This window comes from Nyctereutes procyonoides, unplaced genomic scaffold (assembly GCF_905146905.1).
Source record: "Nyctereutes procyonoides isolate TBG_1078 unplaced genomic scaffold, NYPRO_anot_genome, whole genome shotgun sequence".
Lineage (NCBI taxonomy): Eukaryota > Metazoa > Chordata > Mammalia > Carnivora > Canidae > Nyctereutes > Nyctereutes procyonoides.
This window is the reverse complement of record NW_026575117.1, coordinates 21,197,943-21,218,147: the sequence shown is the minus strand read 5'-3', so window position 1 is coordinate 21,218,147 and position 20,205 is coordinate 21,197,943. Positions and strand designations below refer to the sequence as shown.

The 20,205-nt window shown below is 46.9% G+C and overlaps 1 protein-coding gene across 4 annotated transcripts; it reads right to left on the bottom strand.

Annotated features, from left to right (window-relative positions):
• Positions 1 to 393: 393 nt before the first annotated feature.
• On the bottom strand, positions 394 to 19,882 carry EIF2D (eukaryotic translation initiation factor 2D). Of its 4 annotated transcripts, none has more exons than XM_055334045.1 (15): positions 19,642 to 19,882; positions 17,834 to 18,024; positions 16,658 to 16,741; positions 16,057 to 16,147; positions 13,249 to 13,356; positions 11,377 to 11,642; positions 10,762 to 10,879; positions 8,807 to 8,852; positions 8,279 to 8,382; positions 8,008 to 8,157; positions 7,547 to 7,636; positions 6,509 to 6,604; positions 5,143 to 5,263; positions 1,985 to 2,159; positions 394 to 589 (listed from the first exon to the last, which is right to left on the bottom strand). In XM_055334045.1, the coding sequence occupies exons 1-15, from the start codon at positions 19,695 to 19,697 to the stop codon at positions 519 to 521; spliced, it is 1,767 nt and encodes a 588-aa protein (XP_055190020.1). In that variant the 5' UTR covers positions 19,698 to 19,882; the 3' UTR covers positions 394 to 518. The 4 variants fall into 4 exon arrangements, with proteins under 4 accessions (XP_055190020.1, XP_055190021.1, XP_055190022.1 ...); XM_055334046.1 differs by having other exon boundaries at positions 11,377 to 11,633; positions 19,642 to 19,880; XM_055334047.1 differs by lacking the exon at positions 13,249 to 13,356 and having other exon boundaries at positions 11,377 to 11,633; positions 19,642 to 19,881.
• Between the last annotated feature and the right edge of the window lie 323 nt (positions 19,883 to 20,205).

The window sequence follows — 20,205 nt, the reverse complement described above, 5'->3', positions numbered from 1 at the left end:
GATACACAGAAAGGCAGAGACACAGGCAGAGGGAGAAGCAGGCTCCATGCAGGGAGCCCGATGTGGGACTCGATCCTGGGACTCCAGGATCACGCCCTGAGCAGAAGGCAGGTGCTCAACCACTAGCCACCCAGGCGTCCCAGGGCTAGGAGGTTAATTAGGTGGTAGGAGCAGATGGGCAAGAGGTTGTGGACTATCTGCTAGAAGGGCTTTAAAAACAGGAAGGCCCTACCTACCCAGCCTTTAAAGCAGGAAAGGAACTAAAACCAGTGAAATCACATGAACAGAAAAGGCACTCCAGTACTGCCGCTTCTGTCGATGTAATCTGAGGTATGACGTGAAAATCTAGTACAAGATGCTAGCTAAGTGGAGGAAACAAGAGAGGAAATCAGATTTAGATTAGAATAAAAATTTATTTTGGTAAAGAATTATATTTTTTCATTTGCAAAAGCTGAAAATGCTCATATAAATTACCAGCCTGGATTTCCACCGGACCGACCACGTGAAACAAGAATCTGCTACTTCTTCTTGGCAGGTTTGGGGGCTTTTTCTAGGCCTTGAATGTATTTTCGAGGAAGCCGATACTCTTCTACAATCCAAAAAGCAGAAACTCCTCAGTGGGGCATGAGCTTCCCCTCCCTGCTGCCACCTGCACTTTGTGTCACAATGTCCCTCATTGGCCCCAACCCCAATGGGCCCCGACCCACACGACTGCCCCCCAGCACACTCATTCCTGTTGTCAACTTTTGTTCTATTAACCTCAGTCACATGACCTGCTCTCCACCCAATTCCAAGCCAGCTCCTCTGGGAAGCTGTTGGGGAGGGGCGATTTATCCTTACATCTCATGGATGAGGTGCCTATTTCAGGCATTTTCACACCAATAGCCACTTTCTAGATATACTTGATGCATTCATGATTTTCTCAGGAGAGGACATGTACGTCTATTCAATCATGTACTTGTCTATTTTCCTCTGTGTTTCTTCTCAGCACCTCATATGAGTTCACTTAAAGGAGTCAACTCAAAAGTCTACAATACGGTACTGCCTTAGGCCCTAAAATATCAAGCTTTACTGTGTGCCAGGCCAAGTATGAAAAACAGATGAAGAAGGCAAGGTCTGACAGGCTGCTCAGTCTGGCAGGGGGTTCAGACATTAGAAAAAACTGGCCACATTGTAGGCACTAACCAGAAAAACAAACACAACTGGAAAGTGCTACATTGGCAATTTTTTAAATGCTAATTTAAGAAAAAAATGGGACGTGCTCTGAGACAGACGTGGGCTGTGGGAGGGCACGCACACTGGGTGAGGGGACAGGGACAAAAGCACCGAATGGGCATGTGCCTGGTGTGTGTGGGGAGCAGTAAGGATGGTCGGGGTGGGGAGGTGAGAGCTGCCAGACAGAGCCCGAGTTGAAGGGTAGCTGGCCCGGGAGGGTCTTATTTTTTGAACATAGGGACTTATTCTGAAGGCACTGATGCAAGCAGCAAGAGTGTTTAGAGGGGAGTGCTGGAAAGCTGACTCAGGCGACAAACTGGAGGCTGGGTGACCCAGAGCTGGGAGAAAGAACTCCGGCTCTGGGATCTGACAAAGCCAAGCCCGGAGCCCAGCTGCAGCAGTGAACAGCTAAAGGTGTGCCGGCAAAGGCATGAGCCTCTCCGAGCCTCAGCTTCCTCAGCTGCAAAACACAAACAGTTCTGCTGCATCGTCAGAAGGAGAGATGGTGCCTGCGAAAAGCCCAGCGGACTACCCAGCATGTTTTATGAAAGGGAAAACCAGGAAGGAAACTATTCCAATAGTATGTGGTAGAGAGAGCCCTGAATTGGGGGCCTAGGATCTGGCTCGACTATTAGCTCTGTCTCTTGCTGGCCACTAAAAAGCTATGTGGCTAAACACACACACACACACGATGACTAGAAGGACTTGAATTGGTGGAAGATTTTTGCCAAGTTGGACCAACACTTCTGCTTGTTCAGAGGACGCTCACCAAGCAACAGCCGGCTGAGGTGATGGACCTGGTTTCCCTGGATCTGGACCTGCAGGCTGTCCTTGGCCCCAGGGGCAGGAGTGACCGTCGTGCTAGCCTGGCATCGCTGCTGGAGGATGGAAGCCACTGAGTACGGGTCTAGACCATAGGGTTCCAAGTTCCGGACCACCGTCACCTGGGGGGACAGAAGACTGATGGTAGGGCACCACTGCATGCCCTTCTCCACACAGGGCCTGCTGGAGCCTCTGTGGCCTCTTCACCCTCCGTGTTCACCTTACTTACAACCACAGTACCTTTTCGTCCATATAATTTATTTTTATGCTCATTGATCCTTTCTATCCCATCTAATATATGTGTTATATACTTAGTGGAATAGTCTCTATTCTACATGTAATATATACCTTTTAGAAAGTTTTTTCTTTTATTATGGAGAATTAAACAAATAAATAACAGAATTGAATACAGAGCTCCTATGTTCCCATCACCAGTTTCAACAATTATCGACTCATGACCAATCTCAATTCACCTATATCCCCATCCATATTGCTTTAAAGCAAATCCTCCTAAACATCACATCATTTTACCCACAAATGCTTTATGTCTCTAAAAGATAAGGGTTCAAAAAAATAAATAAATAAATAAAAATAAAATAAAAGGGTTCTTTTAAACAGAAAGACAAAACCATCATCACACCTAAAAATGGACAATAATTTCTTATCTCATCAAGAACATCTCATCAAGAACACATACATTTTTCTATTATTCGTCAACTTCACAAATAACATATATGTGATTTTGAGGTTAAAAAAAAAACAACACTGACACTTAAAAAAACCCACAATTCTCCCCTTTTTGAAGCAAGTTCTCTTGCATTCATGACTAGAGACAGTGGAGTATATTACCATCAGGAGTGGGTTGGGGCGGGCTGCTTTCAATAAAGCAACCGGTTCCAAATATCTCAGGCTTGTCAAGGGATTCTGAGAAGCTCAGAATCGGTAAGACATTAGCAGTTACATCTATTCCAGCCCCCACCTGAGACATGCACCCTTGACTACCTCTTCCCCCAACAAGTGGTCACCCAAACTTTGCTTGCAGACCTCCAGACAATAACTCCCTATTTTGGAAAGCACTGGTTTTAATTCTGGACAATTCTAATTGTGATCATTAATACTAATGGTGTTTAAATAAGCTAATAAAAATGTCCCGTTTTTACAAAGTTCACAGTATACCACTTTGCTCTTAAGAGAAGACCTACAAGAGTATTTTTTTATGCCAAGTGAAAGAAATCTGGAGTTTTTACTTTTACAAAAAAAGGTGAAAACTGAACATAGCATTCAGCATTGGTTTTGCAGGGAGCCCTCAGAGAGGCAGCACATGCTGGGGAGCAGCAGCGAGGAGGGACCCTCTTCAATCTCCTCCCCAAGGAACTACACGTAGCAGCTCAGCGTCCAGCTGAGCAGTGAACTGTGTCTGTGAGCATCTGTGCTTTATCTCCATTTATTCTGTGCATCTGTTAGCAAGATGAGTCCTGAGATGTCCGAAAGGCCTAAGAGTGATTTCTGGGGTCTGGGAAAGCTCAAAATTTTTTCCATATAAAACCATGGTAATTGCTTCTTTGCTTTACACCATTTCAGCTTACAAAACGTTTCATAGGAATGCTCCACTTTCAGCTAGCAGGGGGAACCTGTTGATACAGAAATTTGCTCAGTACAGAATTTGGCACATAATTACACACTCAAGAAATAATGGCTATTGCTAGTTATTATTGAGGTTATCATTACTGGTTCTCATTTATTGACTGCTTAAATGCCAAGTACTATTCTAAGTGCTTCACCCATGTATATTCCTTTATTTGGCTCCTATGGTGCCTTCTAAAGTAGGTATTATCCCCATTTTTCACATACAAAAACGCAGACAAAAAAAACCATTCACTTTTTTAAGGTCAAGCAGTTAAGGCAAAGGTCACATTTGAATCCATGTCTCTAATGCAAAGCCCATTCTTATAACCATATACTAGAAAGTTCTTTACTTTGAACCCAAGTCTGTTTTCTTAGGTTTCCATCCAATAATCCCTTTTCTGTTTTCTCAAGGCACTCAGCATAAGTGCACTCCTTTCCCCAAGGACAGCTTTTCACACACTCAAGGTCGGACACTATTTGTTCCCTACGACTCTGTGTATTTACAGGCTATTTTTCCCTGAGCAAGGCCCAGGAACTAAGAGAAGAAGAGCTGAAAGCCTGTAACAGGTCTAAAAAAATACAGATAGAATCTTGTTCACCTTTGGAACTAGGCTCTAGCAAGTGTTCTACCACAGAATCCTAGAGGGCAGGGAGTGAGGGGGCCAGCTTTGCCTGCTTTATACAGGGCCCAGCCCACTCACATAAACATGGCTCTTTCATAAATAATCTCTGTGGCGTTTGAGGACAAAATCTAAAAACCTCCAATCACAGAGCACCTAGGTGGCTCAGTTAATTAAATATCTGCCTTTGGCTTGAGTCATGATCCCAAGGTCCTGGGACTGAGCCCCGCATTTGGTTCTCTGCTCAGCGTGGAGTCTGCTTCTAACCTCTCCCTCTGTACTCCCACTACTTGTGCTCTCTTTCTCTAATAAATAAAATCTTTAAAAATAAATAAATAAATAAATACATACATACATACCCTCTGATCACATTAGAGAGACCAGAACTTAGCAGGGACATTAAATCACCATCTTCCAACATTGTGTCTTCTTTTTGTTTTAGATTTTATGGGATGCCTGGGTGGCTCAGAGGTTGAGCACCTACCTTTGGCTCAGGGTGTGATCCCAGATTCCCAGGTTCTAGTCCCACACTGGGCTCCCTGCAGGGAGCCTGCTTCTCCCTCTGCCTGTGTCTCTGCCCCTCTCTCCTCTCTCATGAATAAATAAAATCTTTAAAAATAAAAAAAGTTAGATAAAAGATTTTATTTATTTGAGAGAGCGAGTGCATGCATGCGCAAGTGAGCAGGAGCAGGGGGAGGTGTGGAAGGAGAAGTAGACTGCCTGCTGAGGGGGGAGGCTGATGCAGGGCTCTATCTCAGGACCCCAGGACCATGACCTGAGCTGAAGGTAGATGCTTAACCGAATGAGCCACCCAGGCCCCCCCCCCGCCCCGCCCAACATTGTGTCTTTTTAAAATTACCTTTTTATTAGATGCTCTCTGTGCTAGGCTGATATCAATTGGGCAGATTTTGCCTTTCTTCACAATGGGCTCTTGTCCTGGAAAGCTCACTTGATAGGCAGGCTGCAATTTTTCAAAACATCTGAAACAGAAGTTGATGAGCTATAGACTGATAAAGCTGACAGAAACCGTCTCATTCCCCACTGCTACCAGGCGGCTGGGTATGAGCCAATCCTGTAGGCAGTAGTTTGCCCTAGGCTGCACTCAGAATCCCTGACATCACCTAAAGGGCTGCACCTAAGATCAATTAAATCAGAAACTCCGATTAGGCATATATATATTTTTAAAGATTCCAAAAGTATAGCCAAAGTCAAGGCCCATGGATTCAGGGAAGGGATTCATCAGGGACTTGAATGAGCCCTGGAAACCGTCTGGTGGCCTGAAAATCTGTCCAGGCTGCCTTATGGAATTTACTTCCTGTCTCATGACTCTCCTGTACCGAGCCTGGTAAAAAGCTGCTTTACATTTGTGACATGTTCCAATTAATCTTCTAGAGAAAGCCTTTACCACAAGGAATGTCTACCTTCATCTAACCAGATTTTCTCTTGTTATCATCTATCTGGGATTGTACAAGCTTTCTATAAAAGGCCAGACAATAAATATTCTAAGCTTTAAGGGGCATAGGGTCCGTGGAACCAGCCAACTCTGCATTGTAAAGCGGCCCACAGACCATAAACAGACAGGTGTGGCTATGCTCAGATAAAACCTTATTTACAACAACAGGTAGTGGGCCAGATTTGGGCTGTGGATTGTAGTTTGCAAACTCCTGATATAAATTATTTTGATATATGTATCAATTTTGTCCTGTAGAAAAGAAAGCCTAAGAATCTTTCCTTTGATGAGTTGAAGACAATTCCTCCTAGCCTTTTTGCTTTTAAATCTTTTTGAAGTTCGGGAATCCCTGGGCGGCTCAGGGGTTTAGTGCCTGCCTTTGGCCGAGGGTGTGATCCTGGAGTCCCGGGATCAAGTCCTGCATCAGGCTCCTGCATGGAGCCTGCTTCTCCCTCTGCCTGTATCTCTGCCTCTCTCTCTCTCTCTCTCTGTGTGTCTCTCATGAATAAATAAATAAAATCTTAAAAAAAAATCTTGAAGTTCTTCTTTTAAATTAATTGTTCTTTTCCTTTCTCCCTTTTAAGTTTTCCTGTGTTGTGTTGGTTCAAGTCATTCCAAGGATCCTTCATGTCAAAATTACCGAGGCTGTGTGTAGACAAGTATCAGTGGAATTATGGAAAGAAAGTCAAAGATGGAGACAGTGATGATTCCAAAGTCTAAAGTGACAGATATTACGGGAAAGAAATGTTGGAGAGGGGCTGCCAATCCCCACTACCTGGTCAGGAGACTGTCCCATGGAAGCTTCACGACTGTATGCTGTTCGTTTTTCTCTAAGATGCAGTCACATAGGATGGGATCCAATTTCACAAGACTAAAGGGAAAGAAGAGGCAATAAAGAAATGCCAGCCCTGCCCCTCCCGATCCAAGGGCCACTCAGGATTCATCTCATGTATGTCCTTTGTAGTCATTCAGGACATTAGAGCCAATTCGGGGACCACAGTCCATGAAGTGTTATACCCTGTGAATGGGAGGTATGGTATGTTTTTCTAGAACAAGGAGAAGCGGGTACTAGAGGGGGGGAGTGGGAAATATCCACAGACCAGGATTCTTGGCTCAGTTCTGCCAACTAACCATGATTAGACTGATAGTTCCCAACTTTTTCATCATGGGGATGTCTTTTGAAAGTAAAAAAACCAAAAACCAAAAAACACGGTAATGGAATGCTCTTTATTTAAGTTTACCTTTTGTACCCACTTACTAAGAAAATAGAAGATACCGAAAAGCCATGATGACTTCAGTAAAATTTTTCCAAGTTGCATTTTATTCCTCACAAGGGCATCTGCATTTGAAAACCAGACATGGGGGAACCTGGGTGGCTCAGTCAGTTGGGCATCTGCCTTCGGCTCAGGTCATGATCCTGGATTTCCGGGATCCAGCCCCACACTGGGCTCCTGCTCTGTGGGGAGCTTGCTCCTCCCTCTCCCTCTGCCTGCCACTCCCCCTGCTTGTGCTCACTCTCTGTCAAATAAATAAATAAAATCCTTAAAAAAAAAGAGAGAGAAAAAAGGAAACCAGTCGTGGAGGTCTATGAGCTAACATGTACTCAGGCTACCGCCAGTGTTGATGCTGTATGTGAACCTGAGCATCCTGGACGAGTCTAGGTGTCCACAGCCTGTGGTTTAGAAATCACTGGTCTTGATTATTTCTAAAAGGCTGTGACCTCCTATGTTCCCCTCTATCCTAGACATCCTCCACAAATGTGCCCAAGTCTGTGTTGCGGGGGTTGATCTTCAGCAGTTCCCCAATCACTCACTTTTTGTTGTTCTCATCGACCAGGTCATTTTTCTTGGCATAATTGATGATGATTGTCCGGACCTCACCACCCTCGAGAATACTCCCCTTCCTAAGACAGAAGTGACCAAGAGGAGGGGGGAGGGTTAGTTCATGCTGCACCAGGAGACAAACTGCAGATACCAAGACTCACTTTCTACTCAGGAGGCTGCTTTCCTTGGCTTTTTGAGCTCCATTTTCTTCCCTTTCCTGACTGAGGTGAGCAGGACCTTGTGGAGAATAATTACAGGTGGAAATGGGAGACACCTACTCTCCTTATTTAGTCAGACATTCCCAGGGAAGGAGGCTTGAAGCTGGATGTGGGAGAAAGGGAGAACAGGGGCACAGCAGGTTTTGCCAGTCACAGAGGAACACTACTCAGGTTGAGGAACTATAGGCCAGAACACCAAGCAGGCAGAGGAGGGCTGCTCTCCAAAAACTCACTTGTGGCCAGACTCCTGGAAGAGCAGGGTCATGTTGGCTGGGACACAGTAGAGGGATTTTATATCTGGAGGGTGATAGGGCTGTTCCCTGCTACCCTCCTGGATAGTCTGGGAGGTCGGGGAGGGCTCGGGTATGACGAAAGATGTGATCCTAAAACCCAGCAGAAGGAAAGAAAAAACACATTTTACACTAGCATCTTGGCAATTCCCGGTCCATGGCCCAGGTGCCCTGGGGCCAGCTGAGCTACGGTGACCAGGCCCCCTGCACTCACCTCGGGTGCTTCCAGTCCACAGCCACAATGCTCTCCACCCCTTTGCTCAGCTCCTCCACCTGTACAATCTGCTCCTGCTGCATTTGCTGCAGGAACTTAGAGAGCTAAGGGAGAGAGGGCCAGTGGTAGGGGACTCCATCGATTCCACGCACATCCTGAGCATATGATGTGCCACACACCAAGCTAGGCTGGGCCTAGGGAGGGGACACAGGACAGTCCCTGCCCTCATCAAAACAGGAATTGGGAGGTCCCCACTGTGAGGCTCAAGGGGTGAGAAGCTGCTACAGGCTAACTTTATATCAGAACTCTGGTCAGATACCAAGGGGTGAAAGGGAAGGAGGGTAATGGGTGCCTGCCCAACTGCCTCGGCCCAGGGAGTTTTCTCCCCCTGCCCTTTTACCTGAAATCAAAAAGCTTAATTCTAGCCTGAGCCCTATGAACAGGGCCTCCCCAGTGTCCATCTAGCTCATGGCACGTGTGCCCCTATACAACTCTCTGGGTGAGTATGCAGACAAGGTACCTGCTTACCTTTCTGTAGCTTGATTTCTTTATGTCCAGCTGTCGTCCTTCGGGGCTGGTGGTAGAGGGAAAAGGCAAGTTAAGCTATCAAAGCAGTAGTGGTAGGACCTGCCTGCCACTGAGAGGAAGGCAACTTTTCTCAGCTTTCCTCCTCCACGTTCAGAAAGCTGCTACTGTTCCAGAACCCTCTGCCCAGTGGTGGCATCAGAGAGGGATACCCGATTTAGGGAAACTTTAAATCACTGCTCTCCAACAGACCTTTCTGTGAATTTGGAATGTTCTCCCTCTGTTATCCAACAAGGTAGTCACCAGCGACTTGTGGCTATTAAGCACTTGACACACAACAAACGTGACTGTGAAACTAAATTCTGAATTTTATTTAATTAGTTTAAATAGCCACGTGTGGCTAATGGCTACCGTACTGGATACAGCTTTAGAGTCCTTTCAAACTGGACCACCTTGTATGGCCTCCAAAAATTTCACCTGAAGGTGAACCCTTCCAATACCAAGCTCACTGAGGCCAAGGGGAGGATTGGCAAACTATATCCTGTAGCCCATATCTGGTCACAGCAGTTATCCATCGTCTGTTGAAACTATAGAGCTGAGGAGCTGCAATAGAGATTACATGGTCTGAAAGTCTACAAGATGTACTATCTGGCTCGTTAGAGGAAGAGTTTGCAAACCCCTACCCTACAACTGTCTTTTTTCCCAGGACTCCAGGATCATGCCCTGGGCCGAAGGCAGGGGCTCAACCGCTGAGCCACCCAGGGATCCCTACAGCTGTTGAGTCTTTGAGGGTAGATTCCTATGAAAGCCATAATCAGTCCCTCTTCTCGGAACTCATGTCTTCTCTCAAAATCTGACGAGCAATAGCAGTGGGATTCATAGAGCCCTCCTAGAACCTACTCCAGGTTAAGAACCTCTATCCTAGAGAAGTTTCTAGGATCTCTTTCCCAGTTACTTATTACCCAACAAGGTCAGGACAAATGACCAAGTATCCTACTACACACGCAGACCCAACACTTGCATAGGATGACCTAAAGGGGCCCACACATAAACAGGAAGAGAATTACATTAAAATCACTTTCTAAAAAACAGAAAAAATTCTCAAAAAAAGAAAAGCTGACCTGCAGTGTAAAACTCAGGGAGCAAATCTTCTGATAGGATATTTCCTGGGTGCTTATTAAACGTTAGGTTAGTGAATCTTGACAATGATCCTACACGTGCTGGAAATTAGGGTTCAGAGAAGCCCAGTAACAAGTTCAAATTCACCTTGCTCCCAAAACCTGGGAAACTGGCATTGGAGTCCAAAGCCCAGGTTCTACCCATATTTAATACAGGCTCTCCTGGTGGCTTGTGTTCAGGGTGGGGTTCACGCTGATTCTTCCTCTTGATACAACACAATATGGTCCACTCACTTTGCAGGCAAAGTATGAGGGGGTTGAACATTCCAAAAGAAGCCTCTTGACAAAGAGGCTGCCCTGGGACTCCTGAACATGAACAGGACATGCTGCTCAATTCATGAGACTGCCCAGAATCACCATAGCAGAAGCAGTACTCAGAGAGTCTTGGAAATTTCAACTTTCTTCAACATCCTTTCACTGGCTAAAATTAAATTTTTTAAAACTCAGGACCTAATTTATTTGCCAGATCAACTGTCCACTCTTTCCTTCCTTCCTTAAGATTTTAATTTATTTAGTCATGAAAGACACAGAGAGAGAGAGAGGCAGAGACACAGGCAGAGGGAGAAAAGCAGGCTCCACGCAGGGAGCCCGATGTGGGACTTGATCCCAGGACTGTGGGATCATGTCCTGGGCCAAAGGCAGGTGCTCAACCGCTGAGCCACCCAGGCATCCCAACACTCCACAGCAAGTCCCTCAACCAATCGCCCCATCACACACCTGTCCCGACACACCACCAAGGTACCAGAGAAAGCCCCATGCCCCATACCATGCCTTCCATACCAGCAGGAGTACATGTGGTTGCCAAGGAATGTGCTGGTGAGTAAAGGGAGGTCAGCTTTTTTGACTTGGCACTTTAAAGCGTGCAAGAAGCATCGTTGTAATAGTTCATCCATTTGCTCTGCAAAGAGAAGACGAAAACACATTTTTCTGAAGGACACAGAATGCCTGGTGCAATACAAGTAAACTCCTCACCCAGCTCCACCCCTGCCTCACTCTCTTAGCTCTGAAAGGAACCCATTCTCGAGTACCAAAGCTCCCAGACTCTCTTGAGCACTGAGCCTTTGAAAAGGGCTGACTCCAAAGAAGAGGTCCAGCCACAAAGTCCCACCCCACCAGGAGCAAATGCTTCTCTGCCAGAAAAGTAGGAGCCAGAAGAAACCAAAGAGGCCTCTGTAGCTGGAAACAGTCCAAGTGCCAGGCAGGGCAGACCAACATCCAGGGAAACACAATTTCTGTGGAAAAGACTCCCATTTCTGAGACGTCAAAAGGCTATCACACCACCACCAAAAATCAGGACTTTCCCATTCTCTTAGAGCTTTGGCACCGCTCTAGTAAGAAGCAGAGTAGAGCATGTTTCCCAGGTTGAGATGGATCCTTCTGCCCCCAGAGCTATACCTTGAAGGGTCTTGCTGTCTGTAGGGTCTGAATTCAGACCCCTGGAGTTGGAGTCTTCTGAGGCTTCTGAGAGGGACTTCCTCCCACACATCTGCTGCTGAGCCTCCCCATTTTCATCTTCTCCCTCCAGGGTCAGGCACCTCAAGTCTTCCTGCATGGCGGGGTGTGCCGTGATGCACTCCTTCTCTTTCTCGAGATCTGGGGGGTCCAGGGCCAGTGGAGCAATGGAAGGTAGAGAAGACTTGTCTCCAGATCGCCTGGAAAAACTGCACGTCAGAAACGCCAGGCAGCGGTCACAACATTCTCGAATTCTAGTCAGGGTCAGCTGGAGGTCCGGAAAGAGTAAGAGCCACAGACGGGGTGTCCAGGAGAGGGCAGAGTGCCTGGGCTCTCATCTAAATCTTATTGCCAATTCTAGGCCCAGAAAAATCCCATGCCTCAGCTTCCTCATCTCTGAAATGGGGAGAGTAATTCTTGCCTCCTCCCTATCCCAAAGGAATAATAGTATCACTTATGCACATCTGGGGACAAAGATTAACAAAAAGCAGTTGAAGAGAAGCCCCCAAAAGGATTCCCTTCACATGAATTAAAAAGAAAACCATTTTGAATTAAATAACAGAAGTAAGATGACCAATGCATCTGTAGTTCCAGTTTGGGGAAACCCAAGCTCGAGGCTCAGGGCATGAGACAAAGTACAAACACCTGGACTGCTCCTTGACTGCAAAGTCAGCTGCTTCTGTGTGACAGCAGGACGCGATCTAACTTGCAGAGCAGGGATGACATGCTTTTAAGCCACTGAGCCTCCGGAAGACAGGGAAAAAAGCGATGTCACACACAGAGAACGCAGAGTAAAATGATGGAAATCAAACCACGTTTTCACTAATGTCGCAGCAAGTCTTAACAGTATTGTCAACAGTGGGCGGGACTATATACTCAGGCTCTTTTGATGAGATGATAAGTGCACAAATGTTTTTAAAAGGTGGGGGCAGGGGGACCAAAGCGGCCACAGGTAGCACAATTTGGGTAAGATGACCTTGCTGACCACTGTCAGACTGGAGGAAAGCAAGGTGTCTGGGGAACATAGGGGAGCAGCCCGCGGATGTCTGCTGAGACACACACTGTGCTTGGGCCTCCAGCAGAGCGGGGCTCGGCCAGGACTTACAAGATGAGGAACTCCAAGGCTGGGCTAGAAACGTTAGGATCAATCTATATCCACGGGCCACAACACTTGGCCCAAAGACCCAAGTATATGGCTTTCAAGAAAAACCCTATTTACTATTTTGGTAAAACGACAAGAAAAGAACCAGAGGATAAACTAGTATCTGGTTTTATAAAGCAATGGTTACGGTGAGGAAACGTGACTTCCACACTGGGGAGATCTGAAATGTGAAACCTGAACAGAAAAGTGCTGAGGTTACGACCATGGTGCCTGAGGATCTACTCTGCTTTGATTTGGATTCAGAAGTGAGTTCCTGAGCCCTCACCATGGGGCAAGAAAATGCCTAAATGTGTGTGGCAGACAAGGCTGCACTGACTAAAGCCATTAAAAAAAAAAAAAAAAAAAAAAAAAGAGTATCATGATGCAGAGAGGCAGGGTAGGCAGTCCCTAAGGTCGTCTTCTAGGTCTAGAATTCTACAGTTCACCTAGAAAATCATCAAAGTTTTCTGTAATTTCTTCTCCAAACATGAAAAATTCAACCAACCAATCAATCCATTCATTTTTTCCCTCCACATTAAGCAAAGAAATTCATGTCTGGAAGCAGCAACTTGCCTAAGGACGAGGCAGGGGCCCAAGCTCTCACTGGTGAATCCAGGCCCACCCTCTCTCCACCCACCCAGCTCCCTATAAAACTAAAGAAATGCAGGACCCACCATAAGTGGTCCTGGTAGGTGTGCAGCATGGAGAAGCCCCTTCCTTTCAAGCCCGAGGTCAGCATCTCAGCTGTGGACATGGCAGCAATTCCGATGGCAACAGGGGCTCTGAGGAGGAGGAAGACAGAGCTGGGGGTCACAGAAGACTTTCAGGAGAGACATCAGGGGCATCTTTCCACATGCATACCAAAAGCATGTTCGCAAATTTGAAGCTACTGTCTACATCACGAAGCTACACTCAGTCCAGCCTCGGGTTCTTCAGATTACCTATAAATAGGACTTTCAAAAATCCCTTGACATCCCCCTACTGTATAAGTAACTCCTCTGCTGACATTATCACTATTTGCTTTTATTCCTATTATGAATTAAACCCAGGCAGGACTTGCAAGGATATTTAAATTTCCCTTCATTTCATTTCAAAAATATAAATTACCTCCCCTACCTTAAAGGCCTAGCCATCCTATAGAGGTTCAAAAGGAAGGCCATCTGTGTGCCACATGGGAGGCTGAGGGATGACACAGGGAAGGGAGAAGAGATAAATGGTGGCACTAACTCGAGAGGTTCCTTCTGAGTTGGCTCTTTGTGACAGGGCTCGCTCTGTGTAACAATCTAAGAACAGGGCATGTCCAGGAGATGGAGAACAGTCACACAGACAATAACTACAAAAACTTCCAAAGCCCAAATGAGAAACCTCCTCCCACGAAGTGTTACTCAAGCATTGCCCACACACTGCCTGTAAGGTCGGGTGCCCACCTGGGTAACAGTGGGGGGAAACACAAGCCTGGCAGGGTCCCTCAGGCACAGTGGTAAAGATTCAAGGGCAGAGTTGCTGAAGATGTTTGCTAACCTGGTGGCTCCACCTACTGAGTCCATTGGTCAAGTCCTGCCACAGAAACTTGGAATCTGTTTTTTTCTCAGATCCTAAAAGAGGAGTCTTTTCCTTCCACCTCTGGAGGGATCAATGGCTCAGAAACTTCTCTCTTACACATGGTTCGTATGATTAATAAACCCCCTTGTGCCTTTATTCTCAGCCACAAACCACTCTCAAGCTTCATCCCCATATAAAGTCTAAAGGCCACCCAGAGCAGGCCACTTATACATTCCTGTAGTATTCTCCTATTTTGGATAGAATACTGGGGAAAAGAGTGACACCACCAAACTTTTCACCTGCAGGTTTTGCCACAGTTAAACAAGGAAGGAAACATTTCTAGGTGCTTGGTTCCAAAAGGGTCAAGGAAAACAGGAGAACATGAGTGGCAACAATAAGATCTTTGAACACTGACCCCTCCATGCCTACAATCTCTCTCTCTCTTTCTTAAAGAAGCAATGAGCTTTTCTCTCAAATAATGAGATACATTTCTCACTCCGGATGACACAAATGAAAACAATCCATTGTATCCAGTGTTGGTGGAGAACAGGAAAACAGGTTCCACATATCCTGCAGGTAGGAGTGAAAATGGATATGGCTTTCTTGTAGAGCAGTGGAAAAATGCATGACCTTTAGCTTAACAGTTCAGCTTCCGAGTATCTACTCGGAAAATACTGGCACTGTTTTTGTGTCCCTAGAGGCATCAGTAAGAGACTATTTATGATGAAGACCAACCGGAGGCAACCACAAGGTCCATTAGGAGAGAACCTCTTCTATGACCACATAGCAGGTAAGAAGACTCAGCATAACTGAGCTTGCTGACATGGAGAATGGCCCCTTGATCTTAAGTGAAAAAAATAACATAGATAAAGTATAATTCTGTTTGTTTGTATTTTTAAACATACAATACCCAAATCGTACATTTTCACATACACACACTCCAAAAGGTTGGCAAGGATATATGTATCCTATATAATGGTTACCTCTAGGAGCAAAGGGCTGCGGGGTGAGGGAGCTTTGATTTTTCAGAACTGTTCGTATGATTACTTCCTAATTTATTTCTAAAAAGAAGCCATGTAGTGATGGCTGAACGGCACTGTAAATACACTATAAGCCACTGAACTATATATTTGAAATAGGTGAGTTTTATAGTATGTAAACCACACCTCAAAGCTATTAAAATAAAATTTTTTTAAAAGGATGATGTGGGTGATGGAGAAAAAAGTCAAGGCCATGAAAAGCAAGGAAAGACCAAAAAAAATGTCTTAGACAAGAGACTAAGACGACACAACTAAATGCTATGTGGTACCCTGGATTGGATCCTTGAATGGAAAAAAGACACTTCGTGGAAAAACTGGGAGAATATGAATAAAGTCTATAATTGTATTAATAGGATTATACAAATGTTAATTCCTTAGTTTTGATAACTGTACGATAGTTATATAAAACATTATCATCACAGGAAGCTATAACGTATACTACCTTTGCAACTCTTCTGTAAATGTAAAATTATTGTAAAAAGAAAGAAAGGCAGATGCCTCGGTGCCTCAGTGGTTAAGCACCTGCCGCCTTCCACCCAGGGCATGATCCTGGAGTCCCAGGATCGAGTCCCACATCAGGCTCCCTGCATGGAGCCTGCTTCTCCCTCTGTCTGTGTCGGTCTGTCTCTCTCTGTGTCTCTCATGAATAAATAAATAAAATCTTAAAAAAAAAATAAAATTAAAAATAAAAAAATAGAAAGAAAGCAAGCAGCATCAGCAAATACTCTTGCCTGAGATATGCAGATACCCCAATCCCCTATGGTCCACTCTCTGCTTCTGGAAGAACTTGTTTTTTTCTTTTAATCCTTTTCCATAAGCTTTGTAATTTGACCCTTTCTATTCCCTTTCCCAGTTTTACCTAAGTTTTCCCCCCAAAGGCACAGTGGACTGGTACAGTACCTGTTCCCCACCAAGGTGATGGCACAGAGGTCACCCTTCTGTACCTGAGGCAGACCAGCAGGGGGCACCACTAGTCCCGGCAGCATCAAATCTGTGGGGAAACCAAACAAAATCATTACAACCTGCATTCTGCCTCTAACCAATTCCAAGTTTTCCTTTATCATTTATTCATTTGCTCCACCAAAAAACATTTATTAAGTGTCCGCTAGGTTATTCATAATGAGTATTAAAAAATGCAACCTGAGTATCAGACCTTTTCCCTTTAGCGGGGCTGGTGGTCAAACCGCAGCACCAAGTTGAGAGTCTGGTCCCATGATCTTTTATCCTGGTTTCCTAAATTTAGCTTATTGATTTAAAGTATAGCATTCGGTAGTTCATAAAATATTTCTTGACTTAAGTACAAAGCTCACTGAAGCCTTTCGACAGAGTTGATGTGGCCCAAAGACCTTACTGAAAGCAGCCAAGTGAGAGATGAAACATACACGGGGGGATATTCCATTTTTCAATTGTATAAACACAGGACATGGGTACATTTATTAAAATTGTTGGCCCTTACTAAGTAGGTTCAGCCAGTAGCCAGAATACAGGAAAATCCTCTTACCTGCTCCCCCCACTAGTTTTTCGAGCACCAGAGGCCATGTCGTGAACGTTGGGAGAAGGTCAGGATAGGACCACAAGGTGTACACTGCCCAAAAAAGACAGACAGACAGACTTATTGCCAAAAGGTAAATCCCCTAGGGAACTGGCAAAGCCAAATACTAAGGTCATTTTAACTAAGATAGAGAAAAGAAAGTCAACCCATAGCTAGAGAGGAGGCTATGAGGCCCAAAGAGGTTTCCTTCTTAAAGAAGGCAGATACTAAAAAAACTGGATGTCACTTGAGGCTTGGATCCCACCTGGATGCAGCAGCAGAAATGGACACAGATAAATGCAGGAACAGGGAACCAACAAGGATTTCAGCTGTGACCTCAGAAGCAAGGAAACGAAGCACAGGGTGCCGGCCTATAGGAAATTTTGAAACTTCCCCATGTTTATTATTTTTATTCCTTCTGTGTTCACAGTGATTAGCAATAAAACCTTAGATCAAAAAAGGCCTCTGTTTATATGGCCGGAGAGTGGAGTGGGGATCTACGCAGCCCAAGGAGAGCGCATCGCACAGCTTGAAGCCAGGCTTGGGGCAAGAGCTTCAAGTGACAAAGTAGACGTCAGCAGCTATGGAAGAGAGAAACCAGCAGCTATGGAAGAGAGAAACGGATGAGAAAGGACACTGGATGTCTGAGTTCGGTGACAAAAGAGAGAAAGCAAAGGATCCAGAGAGCCAGGTGAGACAGTTGGGCGTGTAGTTTAATGAACTCAGCTTCTTTCCTATCACTGTCTTTGTTCAGTTTCTTAAAAAAATCCTGATAATGACAGTTTTAAGAATATTTTTTACATGTCCTGAAATTCCATCCTGTTCAAGACCTCTGCTCCATTCCTCAATGACCCACTACGAACTATCATTCCTTCGTCTCGGAACAGCCCTTGGCCACTACCCTCCCTCTTCCTCTGTTAGTCCTTTTATTCTCCGTCCTGTAGCAGTTTTTGATCTTGAAAGATCCAATTCTAAGGACAGTGGGTCCGAGGAGATCCTTAGGGATGGTACTGGGAGATTTTGCACTTCGTTTTAACTCAGAACAGATTAATGAAAAGAAAGAAAGAAAGGCAAGAAAGTAAAGAAAGAAAGCAAGAGATGTTCGGCCCGGATTACAGTACTGGCCATCTCCATCTATTGGCATACCTGTTGGATATAGATTTTTCTCCAGTTCAAATAGGATGGGGTTACCACCACTCACGTACACAGTCACCGCATCTCCTCTATGAGCATACAGCTTCACAGTGTTGAGCTCTTCCTTTCCAGGCACTAACACGGAGACCTGATCTGTTCCAAGACCGGGGAAGGCAGCCGCCACATCAGCCCGAAGCTTTCTCCTGCAGAAAGCAAACCAAAACCTGGCACAAACCCTGCCTGAATGGATTGTAATAAATACCAAGGCCCCAGAAGGATTTACTATAAAATCCTAAGGACCAAGGAAAAACTGGCCATTCTCTTTCTCATGCAACTGAAGAAACCTCCCCCCTTGTAAGTAGGGCCAGCCCTAACCCAGAGGCAGCCCATCCAGGCGCCTTCCTGAAATTTTAGCAACTAAAAGCATTCTGTGCACAATAAGAAAACCGTTTCCCCCCACACCCTGATTGGAATGTCCCTGAATAGGTTCAAGTTGACCCTCTGTGAAATCAACCTGGATGCTATGCGACTCCCCGGTTCTTTTGTCTTTAGGCGGTTTCTTTCCTTTTGCCTTAAAAGATCCCTGTAATTGCTAATCGGGGCTCTTTTCCTCCTCGGAGGCGGAGAGCCTGTTTGCGCAAACGTTCAATAAACCCTCTTGCTGACTGCATCTGCCCGTCTGGGGTCTGAGTCTCTGGGGCGTCCACCCGGACACGTTGGCAGGCTCTTTTCCTCCTCGGAGGCGGAGAGCCCGTTTGTGCAAACGTTCAATAAACCCTCTTGCTGACTGCATCTGCCCGTCTGGGGTCTGAGTCTCTGGGGCGTCCACCCGGACACGTTGGCACCCGTGAGCCAGGGTCCAACACAACACCTCCTCTATTTTCACATACTCCTGGGGGGCGAAGGGTGGGGGCATGGATTTCCATTTTACAAAGAAAGAGGAAAACTGAACCCCAGTGAGTGATCAAGTTAGGCCGACTTTGGACGCTCGGCCCTTCCAGACCCTATGCCTAGCCTTGGGACCGACTCCTTTCTCATATCCGCTCGGCCAGTCCGTCGGCTCGTGGTTGGACAGTAGTAGACAAGGGCACCGAGGACGACGACGAGAGGACGCCGGTTCCAAATTTCGCACCGCGGGGTCCGCATTTGCAACACTAACAGACACGGCCCTTTTTTTTTTTTTTTTGAGAACATTTGCCCTTTAATTTGCATTTATAATTTTAGTTACAAGTTCTGGGGGGATCCCTGGGTGGCGCAGCGGTTTGGCGCCTGCCTTTGGCCCAGGGCGCGATCCTGGAGACCCGGGATCGAATCCCATGTCGGGCTCCCGGTGCATGGAGCCTGCTTCTCCCTCTGCCTGTGTCTCTGCCTCTCTCTCGTTCTCTCTCTGTGACTATCATAAATAAATAAAAAAAATTAAAAAAAAAATAAACTTGCTCCAGGCAATTCCAACGATTGCACCCAGACCCGAGGGACAGTATCACCTCAGAGCTGGTTTCAACCGCGGTCCACCCTCCCCGAGACCCCGCGTTCAACACGTGTCCCCCTCCCCCTCCCCCATCTCTCCCGCCAGAAGTAATCGCTAAAGCTTTTGCTCCCGTAGTTGCAGTTTTCCGATCTTTCCTACGGGGTTCGCGGCTCCTTGGAGGGCGGGGGCCCTCCTCCGTTTCCGCAGCCTCCAGGGCAGCTTACCGAGAGCGCGGTCGCTAGGCGCTCACCGAGGGGTTCCCCTTCACGCCCGTGAGGAGATCCAGGGGGCCCGGCAGCCGCGCAGGCCCGTCCCCGCCCCCGCCCCGCCCCCGCAGGCCCCTTCCCCTCACCTGTCGGACCCCTTGATGGCCGTGTTGGACTTGACCCGAAAGGCCTTGGCAAACATGCCTGCGGGAGTGGCCTGCGGAGGGGACGGAGCGCACAGAAGCCAGGGGCCGTCAGGAAAGCGAGAACGCGGCGGCCTCCCGACTCGCAGCCCCGGGAGCGGCCATGTTGCGGGCCCGGCTGGAACACGGGCCCGGCTGGAACACGGGCCCGGCTGGAACACGGGTCCGGCTGGAACACGGGCCCGGCTGGAACACGGGCCCGGCTGGAACACGGGCCCGGCTGGAACACGGGCCCGGCTGGAATACGGGTCCGGCTGGAACACGGGCCCGGCTGGAACACGGGTCCGGCTGGAACACGGGCCCGGCTGGAACACCGGCCCGGCTGGAAACCCGCCCCTTCGGCCGCAGGGCCCGGAACTGCGCGGTGGCGGGGGCGGGGGGGCGGGGTCCGGGGAAGGCGGCGCCGAAGCCCGCGCGGTCTCGCTCCGGAGCCCCGCTCTGCGCCTGCGCGAGCGCCGCCGTCTGCGCGGGTGTCTCGACCTGCGGGTGGCTGCGGCGCCCGGGTTG